Genomic DNA, 18,329 nt, shown 5'->3' with positions numbered 1-18,329 from the left:
GACCGAGCAGTCCGTGAGCAAAAGATTGTCGGGACTCGGAGAGTCAAAAACTACCAGCAGACCGACAAGATAACGAATTATCCACGAGAGATCAGATCAAATTACAGACATACGTACAGAAGACAAACCCGAAGACAAAAGCCAACACGCACACGTACACGGACGCACGCTTCCACGCATAAATAGCCGCACCCCCTGCACCCCGCAAAAGCACCCAACAACGACTTTCCTAGTTCCTACCACACGGGCGCGATCGCAATGCGTGCCAACAATACGGCGCGAGCGCTGTCGCTGGCGCTGCTGGTTCTGGTTGTTTCCGTGTTGGGGTTCGTCCCCGGCGCGAGCTGCACCGAGGTCTCGTACGACGAGCGCGCGCTGGTCATCGACGGCCAGCGCCGCATCATCCTCTCCGGCTCCATCCACTACCCGAGGAGCACCCCCGAGGTAATGTATACGCGCTGTGCAAGTTCCTCCACGTGCTTCAAGTTCTTTTAAGACGTTGTGACCTAGCTAGCTAATTGTAATACTAATTGGTTCTTGGTTTCTTACTGCATGTTCCGTTTTGCTTTGCGTGCATATATGCAGATGTGGCCCGATCTGATCCAGAAGGCCAAGGACGGAGGCCTCAACACCATCGAGACCTACGTCTTCTGGAACGGCCATGAGCCGCGCCCTCGTCAGGTTCGTATATATCCTCGACCACTTAATACGCTTCTCAATCCTTCTTACTCCCTACTATATATCTGTTGCTGATGTTTGCCTCGATATATCAACCTGATTTTTCAGTATAACTTCGAGGGGAACTACGACATCATGAGGTTCTTCAAGGAGGTGCAGAAAGCCGGCATGTACGCCATCCTTCGCATCGGCCCATACATCTGCGGTGAATGGAACTACGGGTGCGCTGATGAATTTACTTTTCATTGTTGCGGATCGCGTCGCCAGTTAGCTAACATCAAGTACTAAGTTCTAATTGTGTTAAAAAAAAATATTTTCCAGAGGACTCCCTGCCTGGCTCCGTGACATCCCTGACATGCAGTTCAGACTTCACAACGAGCCTTTCGAGGTACATTAACTACTCGATCTGATGCCACGTCTCAAACTTGTTTGATCCGAATAAGATTAGCTTTTGCTCTCGCGACTTGAACTGGACTAATTATGTGTTACTTACGTACGCTTCGCTCCAACAGCGTGAGATGGAGACCTTCACCACTCTGATAGTGAACAAGATGAAGGACGCAAACATGTTTGCAGGCCAGGGAGGCCCCATCATTCTCACCCAGGTATATTTCTAAAAGGCACAGTTGTAGCATGCATTAATCTGATCTGACCACTTTCTAAGGCTAACTAAGAATAAAATTGTTCCTGGAGAAAAAAGAATGCTAATGCTAACCATGTGCATTATCTGCAGATCGAGAACGAGTACGGGAACGTCCAGAGCAATTTGCCAGACCAGGAATCCGCCACCAAGTACATCCATTGGTGTGCTGACATGGCTAACAAGCAGAACGTCGGCGTGCCATGGATCATGTGCCAGCAATCCAACGACGTCCCGCCCAATGTGGTACGTAATGTTTCTTCTCCCAATTTCACATGTATCAACTATTCAACTGTATTTTGCTTATGTACATGAAACCGATCGATGAATAAATTCTCCCAATTGTCAGATCGAAACATGCAACGGGTTTTACTGCCACGACTTCAAGCCGAAAGGAAGCAACATGCCCAAGATATGGACCGAGAACTGGACTGGATGGTAAGACTTCTTTCCCAGTCTGCCGTGAGGCTAATCAAATCTATCGCAGTAAACTTATTAATTAATCGGTAATTATTTTCCTTTCTGTCATTAGGTTCAAAGCCTGGGATAAGCCAGATTATCATAGGCCTGCTGAGGATGTTGCTTACGCAGTTGCCATGTTCTTCCAAAACCGTGGGTCGGTCCAGAACTACTACATGGTATGCTTGTAACCATTGATTAATCCATGAATGCTAAATTTTTAATGCGAGCTAATTAACTTTCCACTATCACATTGATCAGTATCATGGTGGAACCAACTTTGGCCGCACCTCTGGAGGTCCATACATCACAACCACCTATGACTATGATGCACCTTTGGATGAGTATGGTGAGAGCCTTGCTTGATAACAAGAGATATTATGCTATTATAATACTATGTGTTCGTTCAGGCATTTTATTATTCAGATCTAAACGATTTTGACTGCCTTTGTGATCTGATAGGTAACATCAGGCAACCTAAATACGGTCACTTGAAGGCGCTTCACACTGTACTGACTTCCATGGAGAAGCATCTCGTCTACGGGCAGCAGAACGAAACCAACTTGGACGACAAAGTCAAAGTATGATGAATTGGCAAATCATCCAATCTTACTCTTTTATCACGGATTTGAATATGTGCCATGCGTTTTATCCTGTCATCTTACTCTTTTGAGCAACTAATGTAGGCGACAAAGTACACCTTGGACGATGGTTCGTCTGCCTGCTTCATCAGCAACAGCCATGATAACAAGGATGTGAATGTGACCTTTGAAGGATCTGCTTACCAAGTACCAGCATGGTCTGTCAGTGTTTTGCCCGACTGCAAGACTGTCGCATACAACACCGCAAAGGTTAAGACCCAAACGTCTGTAATGGTGAAGAAAGAAAGTGCAGCGAAGGGAGGCTTGAAGTGGTCGTGGTTGCCTGAATTCTTGAGGCCTTCCTTCACCGACAGCTACGGCTCTTTCAAAAGCAACGAGCTCTTGGAACAGATTGTTACGGGAGCTGATGAAAGTGACTACCTGTGGTACAAGACAAGGTAATCTCAGGCAGTCTATAAATAACAATATCATCTTTTGCCTGCCCTGTTTGAGTGCATTAATTCTCACTAAACCTGAAACTCGGTTATATGAAATGCAGCCTGACCCGTGGTCCGAAAGAGCAGTTCACGTTGTACGTGAACACAACAGGCCATGAACTATACGCATTTGTGAATGGGGAGCTGGCTGGGTACAAGCATGCCGTGAATGGGCCATATCTCTTCCAGTTTGAGGCTCCGGTGACACTGAAGCCCGGCAAGAACTACATCTCCCTCCTCAGTGCTACCGTCGGCCTCAAGGTTTTGATTTTTCACGATCCTAACTAACAAGAAGTCCCTTAGTTTGTTCATCTCTTGAGTTTCATTCAACATTTTATTTGTTATTTTGTATCCAAACAGAACTACGGAGCCTCCTTCGAACTGATGCCCGCCGGTATCGTTGGCGGACCGGTTAAGCTGGTTAGCGCCCACGGCAACACCATCGATCTCTCCAACAACACCTGGACTTACAAGGTAAAGCAGAGTATAGAACTATGTGTCATCGTCTCATCTGATTTTACTAGTTCAGCATTTCTAATAAACACTCGTAACCTGTGCTAAACCAATCTCTGTTGTCTTAGACTGGCTTGTTTGGTGAGCAAAAGCAAATCCATCTGGACAAGCCTGGCCTCAGATGGAGCCCTTTCGCCGTCCCAACCAACAGGCCCTTCACCTGGTACAAGGTACCGTACATGCTTGGCATGCAAAACCATCCAAGATCAATTCTTTGACAGTTTTGTGTTAATTTGGAGACTGAATTTCATATGATTATCGATCGACGTGTAGGCTACGTTCCAGGCTCCCGCTGGCACGGAGGCCGTGGTGGTGGACCTGGTCGGCCTGAACAAAGGCGTGGTGTACGTGAACGGCCACAACCTGGGCCGCTACTGGCCGAGCTACGTGGCCGGCGACATGGACGGCTGCCACCGCTGCGACTACCGGGGGGAGTACGTGACGTGGAACAACCAGGAGAAGTGCCTCACCGGCTGCGGCGAGGTCGGCCAGAGGTTCTACCACGTGCCCCGCTCCTTCCTCAACGCCGCCCACGGCGCGCCCAACACCGTCGTGCTCTTCGAGGAGGCCGGCGGCGACCCGGCCAAGGTCAACTTCAGGACGGTGGCGGTCGGCCCGGTGTGTGCGGACGCCGAGAAGGGCGACGCCGTGACCCTGGCGTGCGCGCACGGCAGGACCATCTCCAGCGTCGACACGGCGAGCTTCGGCGTCTCCGGGGGCCAGTGCGGCGCATACGAGGGCGGCAGCGGCTGCGAGTCCAAGCCGGCCTTGGAGGCGATCACGGCGGCGTGCGTCGGGAAGAAGTGGTGCACCGTGAGCTACACCGATGCGTTCGACTCCGCCGATTGCAAGGGGTCCGGCGTGCTCACCGTTCAGGCTACATGCAGCTAGCAAGCTGAGCAGATCAGCTTATTACTTGCTACTAGTAGTTAGAAACTTATTTTGGGTCTTTGCGGTTTTGTATAGCTAAATTAAGTTAGGCCTTCAGTCATCCAGTCTACCTGTACACTGATGGCTAATATATACACGGTCAATAATGCAGTTTCGATACAGTAGTAAACCACAAGTTGACTGCACATGGCGAATTCTATTTATGTCAGCTAAATTTGGTTTTTCATCAAGAACGTTAAGAACAACGGCAAATAACTGATCACTTGGATTTAGAATAGCAAACCAGCGCATCACCACATTAAGAACATTAAGAACATTCAGGATATAGCAAGCTTGACTGCAGACCAGCACGTGGCCGCAAAAAAATATGGATTTAGAATTTCACGAATGTAATACGAATCCAACTCACTTATCTTGGGACGGAGGGATTATATGGTATGATATGCTTCACACAGAAATAACAACTGTAATCTGTAATGAAATCAGATAAACACGGCAATCATACATTTTTAATAAATAAATGTAATGAAATCTTATAAACTCGGTAATCATATTTCCATAAATAAATGTAACGATGTATGCTATACCTAGCCTATAGTTGTTGTACAAAGGAGCGACGTGGAACGCTGGAAGGTCAGATACAGTAATCGTCGGTAAATCTGGCTCATCTGCTGATATACAGGTGTATTCATTTTCAGAAGCTAAAACAGGTGGTACAACGCTTTCAGATACACACGAGCTTTGATTGCTAAGGCTACAACGGTACACCGTACTTTCTTCAGCGACATCACCTGCACACGCATGTTAATGTTTTTCAGATTCAGATGTTTTACAACCAAGTAGATATAAAAGTGAGCTCTATTAGTCATGTACACGGTATATTCTAAGGTTAAGTTGGTGTAGGTTGCTCTTGCCAAGAAAATGGCAGGTGCGGAAGTTGTATGCCATCAATCCTAATTTTCCAACAGGGGGTCCTTTTGTAAACCAATAATTAGTACCAAACTACAGGACTAAAAATTAGACCTTGACCAAGTTCAGAAAATTATAAGTGGTATTTCCCGAATGCTGAAAACGGTTCAGATCAGTTTTATATAAAAAAAAATAATGGTTCATTGTTGATGTTTGATCCCCATCTTTCCCAGAATAGATGCATTTTCTTCTTACACATGATCAAAATATCAAATCTTGAAAATTTCTAATTTGAAGTTCTGGAAAAAGAAAACCATCCGCTGTGAGTTTTTGTGTAACAAATGGCATTTTGAACCCAACATTTGATCATACCTCACAAATAATATGAACAAGTCTTCATCTGTTATTGCTCCTAATTCCATTCTTCTCTCTAAAGCAGTCAGCCCCCCGCCATCTTTAATTGTTGTTCTTGCACCCCTGTGGAAAACGAGGCCCAGTTAAAAATGGAAGTAGTAAAACAAAGATGGATGTTTTCATGCTCTCTGGGGGAGGGTGCTCACATAATTAAGTACACCATATGAATAATAACAAATAGACAAAAAAGAAAGTATTAAGCATATTGCGTTTCGAACATTGGTATTTTAGGGGGGGGGGGTTATTAAGGGAAACTGTAGGGGAGGCCCTGACAGTATATTTTATTAGTAGTAAAAATATTTATAAGACAGCAAGGGAGTACAGGGAGAACATGTCAGGGGCCATCGGTACTCGACTGTTGAAATGTATCATATGACCTGGAACACGCGCCAATCAAAACCAAGAAGCAAATAATCTACGGTACAAATTCACTGTAAGGCAGAGCTATGGCTGCCACAATATTAGTATGCTCGTATTGATTACTAAAGTCAACATGTGAAAGTCTTTAGACTAAAAATGAAACAGGGCGGCGTATCCGGTGAAAACCCCGTTCAGTGCGAACTTGCAAACTATCATCATAGGCGATTAGATAAAAAAATGCACGGTGCGGACCAAATGTGGAAGCCCCGCCAACCACTTAAACTCAATGGTAGGGAGTTATGTGCAAAAGTTTGTTGAAATGGTTGGTGGGGTTTCCACTTTGGTCCGAGCCATGTGTTTTTAACTAATGACATACAATGATAGTTTGCAAGTTTGCATTGAACGGGAGTTTTCACTGGATACATCGCCAATGAAACATAAGCCTTCATGGTTGCCTTTTACAGTGATCGGTGGATATGGCAACTATTTGACCAAAGCGACTCACAGTTTTTAGAAATATTTTAGTTAAAATGATAGAACATAGCAAACACATTCTCAAAATTATCAAAAGAAATACTCCCTCCGATCCTAAATTCTTGTCATGGTTTTAGTTCAAATTTATACTAAAACCACGACAAGAATTTAGGATCAAATTCCCTCCATTCCTAAATATAAGAAGTCCTAGCTTTGTCTTAAGTCAAACTTCTTCAGTTTGACCAAGTTTATAGAAAATCTACTAACATTTACAATCTCAAATGAGAATATTATGAAAATATATATAATGACAGCTTTAATAAAACTAACTTGGAGTTCTAGATGTTAGTAGATTTTTTTTCTATAAACTTGGTCAAACTTGAGAAAATTTGACTTAGGACGAAGTTAGGACTTCTTATATATAGGAACGGAGGGGGTGTCTAAATGCCTCAGTGTCAACATCAAGGTGGAAGCAAGGCGACGGCAGACCTTTAACTGCTGGTTGAGCGAATCACTGTGACGAGTAGCTTAGGATACTTATGTAATGTGTTGAATGTGTGTTGTCTGATCTACGATCCCGGCACTTGTTGCCCAACTCTTGTACCTATTTTCCTCTCTTTTCGTGAAAAGATAAGAGTTTGCAAATTCTCTAAAAAAGAAATTAAAAGGACAAGCATTCATTCTTTAGAGAAACAAGTGCAGTCTTCATTTCCTCAAAAAAAAAACAAGTGCAGTCTTCATGTAATAAAATCAATGAACTTCAAGTCTTCAAACACTAAAATATTTTGTATGTAAATGGAAACAGGACATTAAGACTTGGCATGAGCGAGCATTACATCCTGAGGCACTGAATATATTGCAAAGTACATTTAAGAGCACTACATACAGCAGGAATTCAATCTTACCTCTTCAGCAGATGCTTGGTGAGGGCATCATTACTCTTCTGGACACAATGATGCAATGGTGTCCGTCCATGGAAGTCCTGCTTATTGATATCCGCGCCAAAAAGTAGCAGAAGCTCCACCAGTAAAGAATGGCCATATTGGCATGCTAAGTGTAATAAGGAACAGCCTTGCAGACAACCTTCCGGTTTTCCATCCTCTATTCTTCCACAAGAGGCTGGATCGAGTAACTTCTTGTCTGTAACTGGCAGAACATGGTAAACATCGTTGTTCAAGTCATCATGTGTCATGTTAGGGCTCATGTCAGCCAACACAAGAATGCGATACACTGCTCTCACATCATTTGTCCTTATAGCTTCCAATATAGCCATAGTAGTTTCATTGGTATCTTTGGCAACAAGAATTTTGTCCATGTACTGCAAAGATCATTTACGAGAATGAATGATGGAATGACATATAGAAGTTAATTATCCTATGCTATCACATCACACTACTAGGATGCTCTAAAAAAGGTTTGATAATTGGCTCACTAAGGCGCAAAAGATTTCTGAACTAACATAACTTTATTCTATACTAAGTCAGAATACCCACTAGCACAACACTCATAAACACAGAAAGATGGCCTCTTGGAAACTTCATTCAGCAAATGCCTGACTGGCCATATATTAAAATTAAGAATGTACCACCAGGTTAAGTCTTAAGGAAAGCACAGAAGAGCTCACCTTTGATTGTATGTACCTTTCCTTAATTGAGAAAGCATCAGTAGGTTTAGGCTTTTCAATGAACAAAATAGCACTATTTGACTCATCCATTCTGCATGGACGTAAAATAATATTAGACAATGCCAAGAAAGAAATTAGAGGGGAGAAAAGAGCAAAGTTTGTTCCTATATGCATGCCTGAAAATATTACTCCCTCCGTTTCATAATTCTTGTCGAAATATTACATGTATCTAGACGCTTTTTAGGAATAGATACATCCATTTTTGGGCAAATTTGAGACAAGACTTATGGAACGGAGGGAGTAGTTGCTAGCGCTCATAATAGACAAAAATCAATTCAATGCAGTATCAGATTCAAAGAGTTATCTTCTGACTACTTCGGAGAAGATTAGCATAAGAAAGCTGATAATCCTCAAAACCACAGATGAGGAACAAGTATTATTAACATTACAAAGGAGAAAACACCTTTCCTAACAAGCTTCCGCTATCCCCATCCCTCCCTAAGAAGTAAAAAACACAATGCTCCTCCACCCACCCAGCCTGGTCGACATCAGCATTGCATCACAGCTGCTTCGTAAAGCATCAACAGCCCCTGGGACTCTGCTCCACTGTTGGTCTCAATCAACAATGGCAACACTGATCCTTCTAACCAAGGATTTCACTCACCCAATGGGAGAGAGATGACATATTAGAGTGTTGAGTGAAGTATTGACAGAGTATGGGAGGTTCTTTTTTACGCCAGAAGAAAATTATTCCAGTAATTCTCCAAACTTATCGGGGCGTATTGATTTCTAATACGTATCTTGATGCTAATATGGCAACTCCTCAACATGATTCAGGGTAACCTAGCTGATGCATTGAGAACCCCAGCGGCCCTTCCTATAATGAATTCCAGTGCACACTGAATATTCAAGTCCAAGTTCACTATATAAATAAATAAAATCATAATTCTAGAAAACTCAATTAACTGTAAAATGCCTCAAAATTACATGTAGAAGCATGAATGATCTGTAGAGTGTACATGTGATACATTTTAGCACAGACTGGTTTGCTGGTATGTTAGTCAGATCTGAGTTGTGGGCTTCTAGCTAGGAGAGAAACACTTAAAATATGAAGGGAAAAAATATTTAACGTGATATATTGCTTGGGCATACCCTTGATCTTCTTTTGGAAGCAGAGCTTCCCAAATGGAATTATTGTAATCATTTCCGAGTGCACAAAATAAATCAATAATTACTGGTTCCCATACTTTCACATCCAATCTCAAGGATCGAACCTACATCAAATAAGAACATCAGCTGCATTGTTGAAATATTGACCTCTCTATTGTATAATCTCAAATCAAAAGACAATTTTTTTTAAACCCTATATATCCCAAGCCCGCAACATAGCATATACGGCAAAGATTAATGTACTTCAAGTAGTTCTGATTTCTGAGCATCTTATATTCACTAATTAACAACAAGAATTGAATGGTACAGCTAGAAACTAAAGTGTGGGTCCTATGAGGCTCCCAACTAAATGCACAAATCAGAGTTGGTCTTCCTAAGTGTTCAAAATATCTCCTATAATGTCAACTACATTTTTTCGGGAAAACAGGGCCAACCCAATGTAATCACAGATTAATTGTAACATAAGGAAGGCACCACGGACAAAGAATTGATTATCGCACCTTTGAAATATGGACGCCAAGATTCCTGTGAGCCCCAGAGCACTCAATACAAATAAGAATACCCAAGTTCAGAGATGCCCAATCAGGATCTGGAGAACGACATTCTGCACAACTATCATTTCCAGGGATATTCCTAAGATGGTTGAGTGCATCATTGTGTGCCTCTGAAATTTTGCTCTCTTCAACAAATGCAGAATCAATGGAACTTGCAGCACCATGACGGTCTGCCCCTGGATTTCCGTGTGGCATCTGAAATGAGATAAAATCAGGATAAAAGCAGTGTACTACTGTCTTGAAAAAGGAATAACTTTAGCACAAGCATGTAATGCACTAAAATGGAGCGAATCTTTAGACAGGTCAAGGCACATGATTATGAAATTAAGCTACCGTAATTAGATATATCTGCAGTTTGCTTCTACCAAACAGCTAACTGGGTGTTGCTGTGTAACAAAAGAGAAGACTGCAGCAAACCTGCTGCGAGAATGGCGAATTCAGCAGTGATGCAATAACTCCCGTTATTTTCTCGATCCAGTCCTTTTGGTCAGCCTCTGTCTCTGCCTGCCATCAACAAAGTGAAAATATTAATATCTTAAGAAATATATGTGGCAATTACTCTAAAAATAAATACCATAACGATGTGTTTTTCTTCAAACACTAAAATGTGGGCTGCGTACAGAACGTTCATGCATAACGGGTAACAGTTATAATTACCTGTAAAGTGTATGCCTTCATGGGAGTGATTACTCTGAAGCAAAACCTTAAATCAATTTCTTCTGCATCCATCTTAATTGTTGAAGTTTTGAGATTAATTGTATGGCATGAAAGAGAATCATCACTCGGAGTTGAAGCTTTTGGATTTAAGAACCTGAAGCGACTAAAAACACCGGTCCCTTCCCCAGTTGTTTGTTCCCCTTGCTTCCAGGAGAACAAAAGAAAGAGGTAAAGATAAATAAGGAACAAAGAACATATGGGATATGGCTACTTAGGGTAAATTATATGGAACATTTATTGCATGACTTCTCAAGAAAGACACTTAAAACAGTCTACCACATCCCAAATATAATCACCAACTGTGCATAAAAATTTCAGCGCATAAGTTATAATGTGGTGGTAAGCCCTTAGAAAACAAATCCCCTTGATGAGGAAAAAATATGCATCAATCTGATGACTTCAATAGAGAATTATTAATCACGGAACAGATGGACCATATTCAAATTTAAAGAGAACAATAGCGCAGTAAATAAGTGCAATGAAATAACCTACTGAAAAAACGTAATATTTGAATATCGACAAGTTACAACTAAAACAATCAGATATGAATATATAAATAAGGCTGCACATATATTCTACAAAATAAAATTTGCTTACTCACACAACCAGAAAGTAAGGAGCTCATGAGTCAGGATACTTGGCGTGCCAAGTTTTAAAATATATTCACAAGCCGGGATCAAATTGCTAACTAAGATTGCATACCGATTGTTTGTTTCCCTTATTCCCGTAGTAGTACAGAGTTCCGTGACTGTCAAGGACAAAATACCTCCTCTTCCATTCTCCTCTCAAATTTTCAGATCGCTTAAAGAGATAGCCTTGTTTAATTATTTGAACCTGGTAAAGAAACAGATAGTTGGAAAAGCAAGAGATCTTCACAAAACAATTATGAACTAAAATAGAATGAACATGTGGCCGAGTTCAATTATAAAAAGGGGATAATAGAAGAGTATAAAAAGGGGATAGTGGAATAGAATAGTACTAGACTAGATTTTGAACCAAACAATCCCTCTTTCAGGAACAGGTGCACAAACAAATCAAGCACCCTGTTAGAGAGAAAAGACCAATGGCCCTTAGATATATGTATTATCTTTCAGCTATAGGTTCTCTTCAAAGCATTATGTGGGGCAGCAATACACCATTCATATAGTTCTTGATATTTTAGCTTATTATTTATAAATCTTTACTTAACAAGGGATAACTAACTACCTGGCCATTGGCAGTTGACTGCATCAAGGCTTCAATCTGTTTATTGGACTGAAGACCAACAACATGGATACCATCACCACTAGTGGATGTGTTTACATTACTAGCCATTCTCAAGTTTGCTATTTCTTCTTGAGTTCTAAACTCTTGAATTCTCTTTGCTAGTTTATCTTGCTCGTTCATAGCCATTTCTTTTGATTGTTGCGCATATGTTAGAACCTGCATTAAGACATTACTGTTAGCACATTCATGGAAACTTATGGTTGACATACTCAGGGTTATCAGAATGAATATTATCGCTTAAAACAAATGTCAAAGGAGAGATTACTGAACCTGGTGAATAAATGGTTCCATTTGACTGAGTAGCTCATATCCCTACAACAGAGAAAAAAAATAAGGACTCAGCCAACCAAACACCAATAATCGCTTACACTGTGGAACGTATCCATGCCTGCTTAAAATATCTTAAATGGGCATCCATCACCGCACTTATTGATTCCAAGAACTCATACTTCTTCTTTGCTTCAATGTTTGCAAGGGCATGAACCTGAATTCCTTACGTTGCAGGACACTCATTAGCATGGTTATATGATAGACACAGCAGTGCTAGATGAAAAAAAAAATTAATACATACTAAGTTAAAGCGGGATCTTTCGAAAGCTGACTTGCTATTTTGTAGATCCTGTAAACATGGGATTGGGGGGATGTTATGCACACTGAAATCATATCCATTATGAGAAAAGTTGTCATAGTTACCTCTTCAAGTCCCGTCACTACTTCTGCTCTAGTCCCTTTCCGCACTGACACAAATTTTTCACGGGCCTGACAAGATAACAATAGAACCATAATTGGACATAAGTTGTGTACTACAATTAAATCAGAAATCACTAAAGCAACATGATATCAAGAGATGGTTCGAATTATTGCGTTATTTATGGTGCACCACATACCAACATGAGGAACTAAACAACAACAAAACATAATGACATAGCTAGAACACAAGACATTACCTGGTCATAACCAATAGTAGCCCTATCCAAACGTTGTCGACAATCCTGTAGCATAAACATTAGCACATAACTTTAAAGAACCAATGTGTTACAAAATCCAACTTCCACATCAAAATCAAGATAGTAGGGAAAGTGTAGTCAAGAGAGCATAGATTACAAGTGCTGAAATAAGAGAATTTCAGATTTATTTTTCTAAGTTCAGGCCCCACGAGCTTAAAAGTTTATCAAGGCATGACAAAAAAGTAAATATAAATGAGCTACACAGGCTGGCTGTATGTCACCTTTGCATCATGCAGATCCGCATTGACGAATTGCATTAAACGTTCACTAAGCATATGCTCGACCTGTTTGAGGGAACATACTGATTAGAATATTACAGATAGTCACTAGTAAAGTCATTTTACTATAGTAAAAAAATCAGAACACCATCACCAAATTAAATTTGCCAGCTTTTCAGAAATCCGTATGTGAAGGGTTTGTAGGCCCAAAGTGAGACTTACAGAACACACAAATATCCTATTTCAAAACATAATTCAGGTTCTGGATATATGCAGATGCAGTCAAAGCCAAGTACATGAGAACACTTTCCATTCCGAACAGCCTCTTTCAGTGTGTAAAGTTCTTAGTGGCCTAGTATGAGATAACCAAGCACTTGAACTGATATATATTTGTCATTCCAAAAGGATTCCTAGGAACTTGCACGCTAGTTTAAAGTCCACAGTTGATAACAAATGCTAATGCGTTTGGATGGTTTTGTGGCACAAACATACAGAGTAACCTTCTACCTGTAAGAATTAGTAACGACGATATTTTATTTTCCATTAATTTATTTTCTCATGGGTGAAGTTAACTGCCAATAGAAAGAAATGGTAGAGTTCAGTGGTATATGATAGGTAGTACCTGAGAACGAAGAAGTTCCTTGTATGTTCCAAGCTCCCTAAAAGCAGTAGTGAACTTGGACATAACAGGCCCTGCAACAGAAGAACCGATTTTGGAACGTCATGTTTCTCCAAAGTCTAAACAGTTACATTTAATCACATTTTATTGAAGAAACTGGTGGAATCTAATTCCAGTGATGACATGCTCTCAATCATGCCCACAGTTGCAAGAACTATGGTTTATTAAGTAAACTGACTATACAGAAGTACAGACCACCAACAGATAATAAGCTAAAGGCACACAAGAAACATCAGAGATTTAATGAAATAACCTCCAATGGCAACACTAACAGGGTCATCTCGACCAGCACCAAATGCTTCTAGGGCGTCAGCAAATAACAGATCTCCTGCATACCCTTCATCAAGTGATCCCCTGAAACTAAGGCTATTAGCAAAACTATAACAAAGCAGGACGTTGGCCATAAAGTTTCTTATTATTTTTTTAATCTTAAAAATTATCAGAACTACGATAATTACATGCAATATCATAATAAAAAATAGAAATAAGCAGCAAACCAAGAAAGAAGCATGCAAAATTATCTATTGACAGACTTTTGTAGAATATCATATAAACTTTCAAATTATTAATATTGGTTCATGAGTTCATGACACAATAGTACAGAACTAATTTTATAGTTTGCTTTAGTATTCCATTGAGGCTGTATGCCCTCAAGAGTCAAGAAGGAGCGTATGTTATGTACTTAGGGATTAGACAAGAAAGAATCAAGTAAAGGTAGGAGATTATATAATAAACAGAGATATAAGTTAAATTAGGAATTTAAAAGATGCATATAAGCATTGTTAGGGATTAGAGATAGAGTTCGAGTCTTATGGATCAAGTCTACCATCCTATAAGTACTAGCATGCAAACTTTTGGGGCAAGCAACGAGCAGCGAAACGGCCAATAGTTAAACTAAGCCTTGGTACCTCTCTACTACCCAGGGGCTAGATGAGGACGAGTGCCCTGTACCATTCTTCGGCCTTTATCAACTAGCCCATGGAAACTTTGGCTATTTCATTGCTTGCCCCAAAATGTTACACACCACCTCTTTATATAAAGGACAACTGACTTGATTCACAAAACTTTAACTCTATCTCTAATTTTCTAACAAAGCTTCTCTTATCATTAAATTCCTAACTGAATGTGCTGCTTTCCTAATTAGTAATTAGGTAATCTTTGCCATACAAAAATCATGTATTTTCATATATTTACTTTATTTTTCTTCTTTCCTAATATAATTCTTGCTTTGCTCACATATGCTGGCCAGCCCACGTCCATAACAGTATGAGTTTATGATGTGAACCATGGTTAACATTTGGATACATCTCATGCAGAGGACTGCCAGGCAGCAAGGCTTGAAGCCTTGAACCTTTTTAGGAGAGGGAGTTAGGACAGGATTCATTATCGATTTACGTATCATGAATACATGGTCACTTTTATAGGGAGTTACTCTACTTGACCCTAGGAAATTTCTCTCCATTGCATGATATATATGGGTGTGTTTGGTTTTAGCCTATGTTCACCCTACCAAAAAGTTGGCTAGCCAAATTTTTGGTCAAGGTTTTACTAGCCCATGAGTTGGCCAACATTGGCAAGAAAAATGAACTAGAGTGCCAAATGGAGCATTGGCATGCCAAAAGGCAACCATCCAAACAAAGACCAACTATTTGGTCATGTGGGGCACAAGTTGGCCACAATCCAAACAGACCCTATATATCTATAAGGAAACTAATTAGTAATTATCTTCCCTAATTTCTGACCAATGTTGCAGCACTGGGCTCATGTGAACAGTACCTCACGGTTGCTTATAGTTTCTCTATTCTACAACACCCATATGAGGCCACAAAAAATTGATATTTAATTGCATTCACATAAACCTGATATTAACAAGAAATTAATTAATATATTTCTTGAAATAAAAAATTGTACCGATCTGCCTATGCAATATCGTACTAAGTAAATATGGCATCTGCAAAGGTGTATGTGCTACCAAATTGGTTTACATCTCCACATCAGATATTTATAGAATATAGATACATAACAGTAGTTATGACTTATGAGAGAAATTTACATGAATCTTTTACATCCTTTATGAAGATTTGAGCAACGCTGTTTCAGTTCATCCGTAAGTTGTTCCAAAGAATTGACCTATGGATCAATGGAAATAAGTCAGAAACGACTTAAATGCATGTAAAGGTTTGTTTAAACTTAAAGTAAAAAAGAATGGTCTACTGGACCAAAAAGAGAGACGAGTTAAAGGGAAAGTCCTGCTCAAAATTATGAAGCGGAATTCTTGAAAACAATGTCCAGACAATCTTGAGTCAAGATCACTAGTGTTTCTGTGCAATTCTCAGTTTGCCCACATAACAGCCATTTTTAGCAAAATATTTGGATTGCTCTCATCTCTAACTACAATAGAATTTCGTTTTGAGTAAAATTAGTCAGCAAAATACATAAAAAATTCAAAGAACTGTAACTAAAGGCATTCTGATTTACAGATGAAGCCTATATATCAGTTTAATATGTCAATTGGTCATGCCGATCCAATAGTGCATTGCAATAATTCATGCAAGCAACAGCGGCATCGCGAGGGCCAGGTGCACGTTTTGGTTTTAGAAAAAAAAAACAAGAATATAATACTTTACTCTGAAGCTCATTTTGGTCTTCCCTGCAATACAAAGGGGATTGATGTGAACATGAGGTAATTTTGTGTGGGCAGTCACCAAGTTCTTGTATAAGTTAGCAGACAAGTCAACATCTGTCCTCGAGGTGCAAAACGATGTCCTGAGGATACCCTCTGCCCCTACTTAATTCAACCAAATGAACTAAAATTTCAAAATCATATCACTTTTTGAAAAACTTCTTGAACTAAAGAGGGCCAGAGGGTACCCTCAGGGTCATCTTTTTGTACCTCTAATCTGTCCTGCCACTTCAATATTTGCTATTGATTATTGAATGACTCAAACTTTAGTGTAGCAGGAGAGCAGGACTGATATATTATTACTGAAAGTGTGGGCTCAAAATGAGGTTCAGGCCATCGTAGCGACCAAATAATTACTACACATACTGAAAAATGGAAATAGCACCAAGCGATTTGATTGTCGCTCAAACTGACAAAATGACACCAGAACAGCCTAGATTATATTACAGGATGCTTTGACTGCATTTTACTTTCTTGCAGAAGTAGAGTGGCATACACCTAAAAAATGTACTTTTAGAATGGTTTTCGTTTGTCGCTAGGTTTTTCAGTGGCATTTTGTTTATTAGAAAATCTACACTTTCATATTTCTCTATAATTTTAGTTAACTTTTCAACCCACAGGATGATGTTGTCTTTTTAACGTAGTAACGGTGCTATTTGGCTGTGCTCAAATAATATGTTCATCGTAGCCACTGACAGTAAAGAATATAGTCAAAATATAGTAACTAAAAGGGGGGAAATAAATTACTGTGATTCAATAGGTGATGCAATAACATTTCAATCGCATCATTTCAAATGGATGTAGAGGCATCGGCAATAAAGCCAGCAAATTCCAAGAGCTCGATAACCAGATTAGGAATATTTGGCCAGAAACCCTCCCAATTAGCCGAATCCACAAGTCCAGTCTAAAATGATCTAACGATTGCGTGACAAGCAACAAAACGAATTAGAGACGAAAAGGTGACATTATAATTAGAAAGGCCGCATCCTTCCAGCTAAACAAATATCTGGCACCATGAGAGCCAGAAGATGATAGAAATGCAAAGCCATTCCCGGTACAGACTACAATGTGATCCACTGCCAAATCAGCACCACCCTACTCGGTTCGCTCAATCTAACACCAAACTTTATCAAGTAAAACCCCAACCAATCAGAAACTCACGATTTTAATCCAAACCGATCGATGCCAACGGAACTACACGACCAATTCGAGATCTCGCAACAGAAAAAGGGCTGAATCCCCAAATCGGCCCCAGCTCTGTCATCAGACTCATCACAGCCACCAAAACTCCAAATCCAGCTCAAAACCCTGTACGATCCCGATGCGTATCTTCCAAATAAGACAACCACGACGCAGGACCAGCGGAGATCTCGCCAAGCCAAGGGAACCAAAAATGATAGCCCAGAGGGACCCGATCAAGGCTGCCTCGGCGGTAGCCGGAAGGGAAATAATCAGAGAAGGGAGGCACCTGCTTGCGGAACATGGGGGAGTCCTCGAGCTTGGTGAAGGCCGCCATGTCTCTCCTCGAGTGGCGGAGAGGCTGCTCTCTCGAAGCTCGCGGAGATCTGGGCGTGGGCGGGAGGTGGAAGAGGAGTGCGGTCGGGCAGTTGCGGTCTGTCGCTGTGCGCTGTTGGTGGGTCGGTGGAGACTGCGGGGCCCCGTTCTGGGTTGCATGGGTTGTGAACCTAACCCGAGGCAGATTCAGCCCGTTGCTGAGAACTGGGCCGTTGCGTGGGCTGGGAGCCTGGGACGGTTTAGTGACTTGGACTGTGAGGCCTATTAGCCCATTTCGGGCCAGTTCTTTTCATCTTTCTGTACCGGCTTCTCCGAGAAGCTGCCCTCCCCCAGTTTCCTGTAGAAGCCGCCACCTAAATTTGATTAGGCTACCAAACTAGTTTAGCCTAAACTGCTTTGGAACCTAGCTAAATCTAAGATGCGGCTTTTTCAGAAAGCTAGGTGAGAGCAGCTTCTAGGAAAAGCTGGTCCTAAAAGCTG

General features: G+C 40.9%; 2 protein-coding genes across 2 annotated transcripts; one reads left to right on the top strand and one right to left on the bottom strand.

The window, feature by feature from the left end:
* The first annotated feature begins 234 nt into the window (after positions 1-234).
* Positions 235-4,646, top strand: LOC100845815 (beta-galactosidase 1). The gene is made up of 15 exons (XM_003572686.3): positions 235-444; positions 586-681; positions 787-899; positions 1,000-1,066; positions 1,191-1,283; positions 1,412-1,564; positions 1,668-1,756; positions 1,851-1,956; positions 2,039-2,126; positions 2,240-2,358; positions 2,464-2,816; positions 2,918-3,116; positions 3,216-3,329; positions 3,437-3,538; positions 3,642-4,646. The coding sequence occupies exons 1-15, from the start codon at positions 259-261 to the stop codon at positions 4,257-4,259; spliced, it is 2,496 nt and encodes an 831-aa protein (XP_003572734.1). The 5' UTR covers positions 235-258; the 3' UTR covers positions 4,260-4,646.
* A 71-nt stretch (positions 4,647-4,717) lies between these two features.
* On the bottom strand, positions 4,718-17,964 carry LOC100846432 (ADP-ribosylation factor GTPase-activating protein AGD2). The gene is made up of 20 exons (XM_003575371.4): positions 17,803-17,964; positions 15,705-15,781; positions 13,905-14,005; positions 13,595-13,665; positions 12,976-13,038; positions 12,695-12,739; positions 12,441-12,506; positions 12,319-12,366; positions 12,136-12,231; positions 12,018-12,059; positions 11,688-11,903; positions 11,184-11,315; positions 10,422-10,625; positions 10,182-10,268; positions 9,711-9,959; positions 9,193-9,314; positions 8,041-8,131; positions 7,322-7,734; positions 5,541-5,645; positions 4,718-5,050 (listed from the first exon to the last, which is right to left on the bottom strand). The coding sequence occupies exons 1-20, from the start codon at positions 17,848-17,850 to the stop codon at positions 5,047-5,049; spliced, it is 2,280 nt and encodes a 759-aa protein (XP_003575419.1). The 5' UTR covers positions 17,851-17,964; the 3' UTR covers positions 4,718-5,046.
* Between the last annotated feature and the right edge of the window lie 365 nt (positions 17,965-18,329).

The sequence above is a fragment of the Brachypodium distachyon genome, chromosome 3 (genome assembly GCF_000005505.3).
Source record: "Brachypodium distachyon strain Bd21 chromosome 3, Brachypodium_distachyon_v3.0, whole genome shotgun sequence".
NCBI classification, from domain to species: Eukaryota; Viridiplantae; Streptophyta; class Magnoliopsida; order Poales; family Poaceae; genus Brachypodium; species Brachypodium distachyon.
This window is presented reverse-complemented; position numbering and strand designations above follow the sequence as displayed.

What these genes read in the sequence shown, in the direction of transcription:
- LOC100845815 (XM_003572686.3), top strand. Translation starts at nt 259, where the DNA reads ATGCGTGCCAACAATACGGCGCGAGCGCTGTCGCTGGCGCTGCTGGTT. An exon ending in TGCACCTTTGGATGAGTATG is followed by an intron (nt 2,127 to 2,239) that starts GTGAGAGCCTTG and finishes GTGATCTGATAG; the next exon opens with GTAACATCAGGCAACCTAAA. An exon ending in GTGCTACCGTCGGCCTCAAG is followed by an intron (nt 3,117 to 3,215) that starts GTTTTGATTTTT and finishes GTATCCAAACAG; the next exon opens with AACTACGGAGCCTCCTTCGA.
- LOC100846432 (XM_003575371.4), bottom strand. Translation starts at nt 17,850, where the DNA reads ATGGCGGCCTTCACCAAGCTCGAGGACTCCCCCATGTTCCGCAAGCAG. An exon ending in AGGAACTTCTTCGTTCTCAG is followed by an intron (nt 13,039 to 13,594) that starts GTACTACCTATC and finishes TCCCTCAAACAG; the next exon opens with GTCGAGCATATGCTTAGTGA. An exon ending in ATAAGGGAAACAAACAATCG is followed by an intron (nt 10,626 to 11,183) that starts GTATGCAATCTT and finishes TTCTCCTGGAAG; the next exon opens with CAAGGGGAACAAACAACTGG.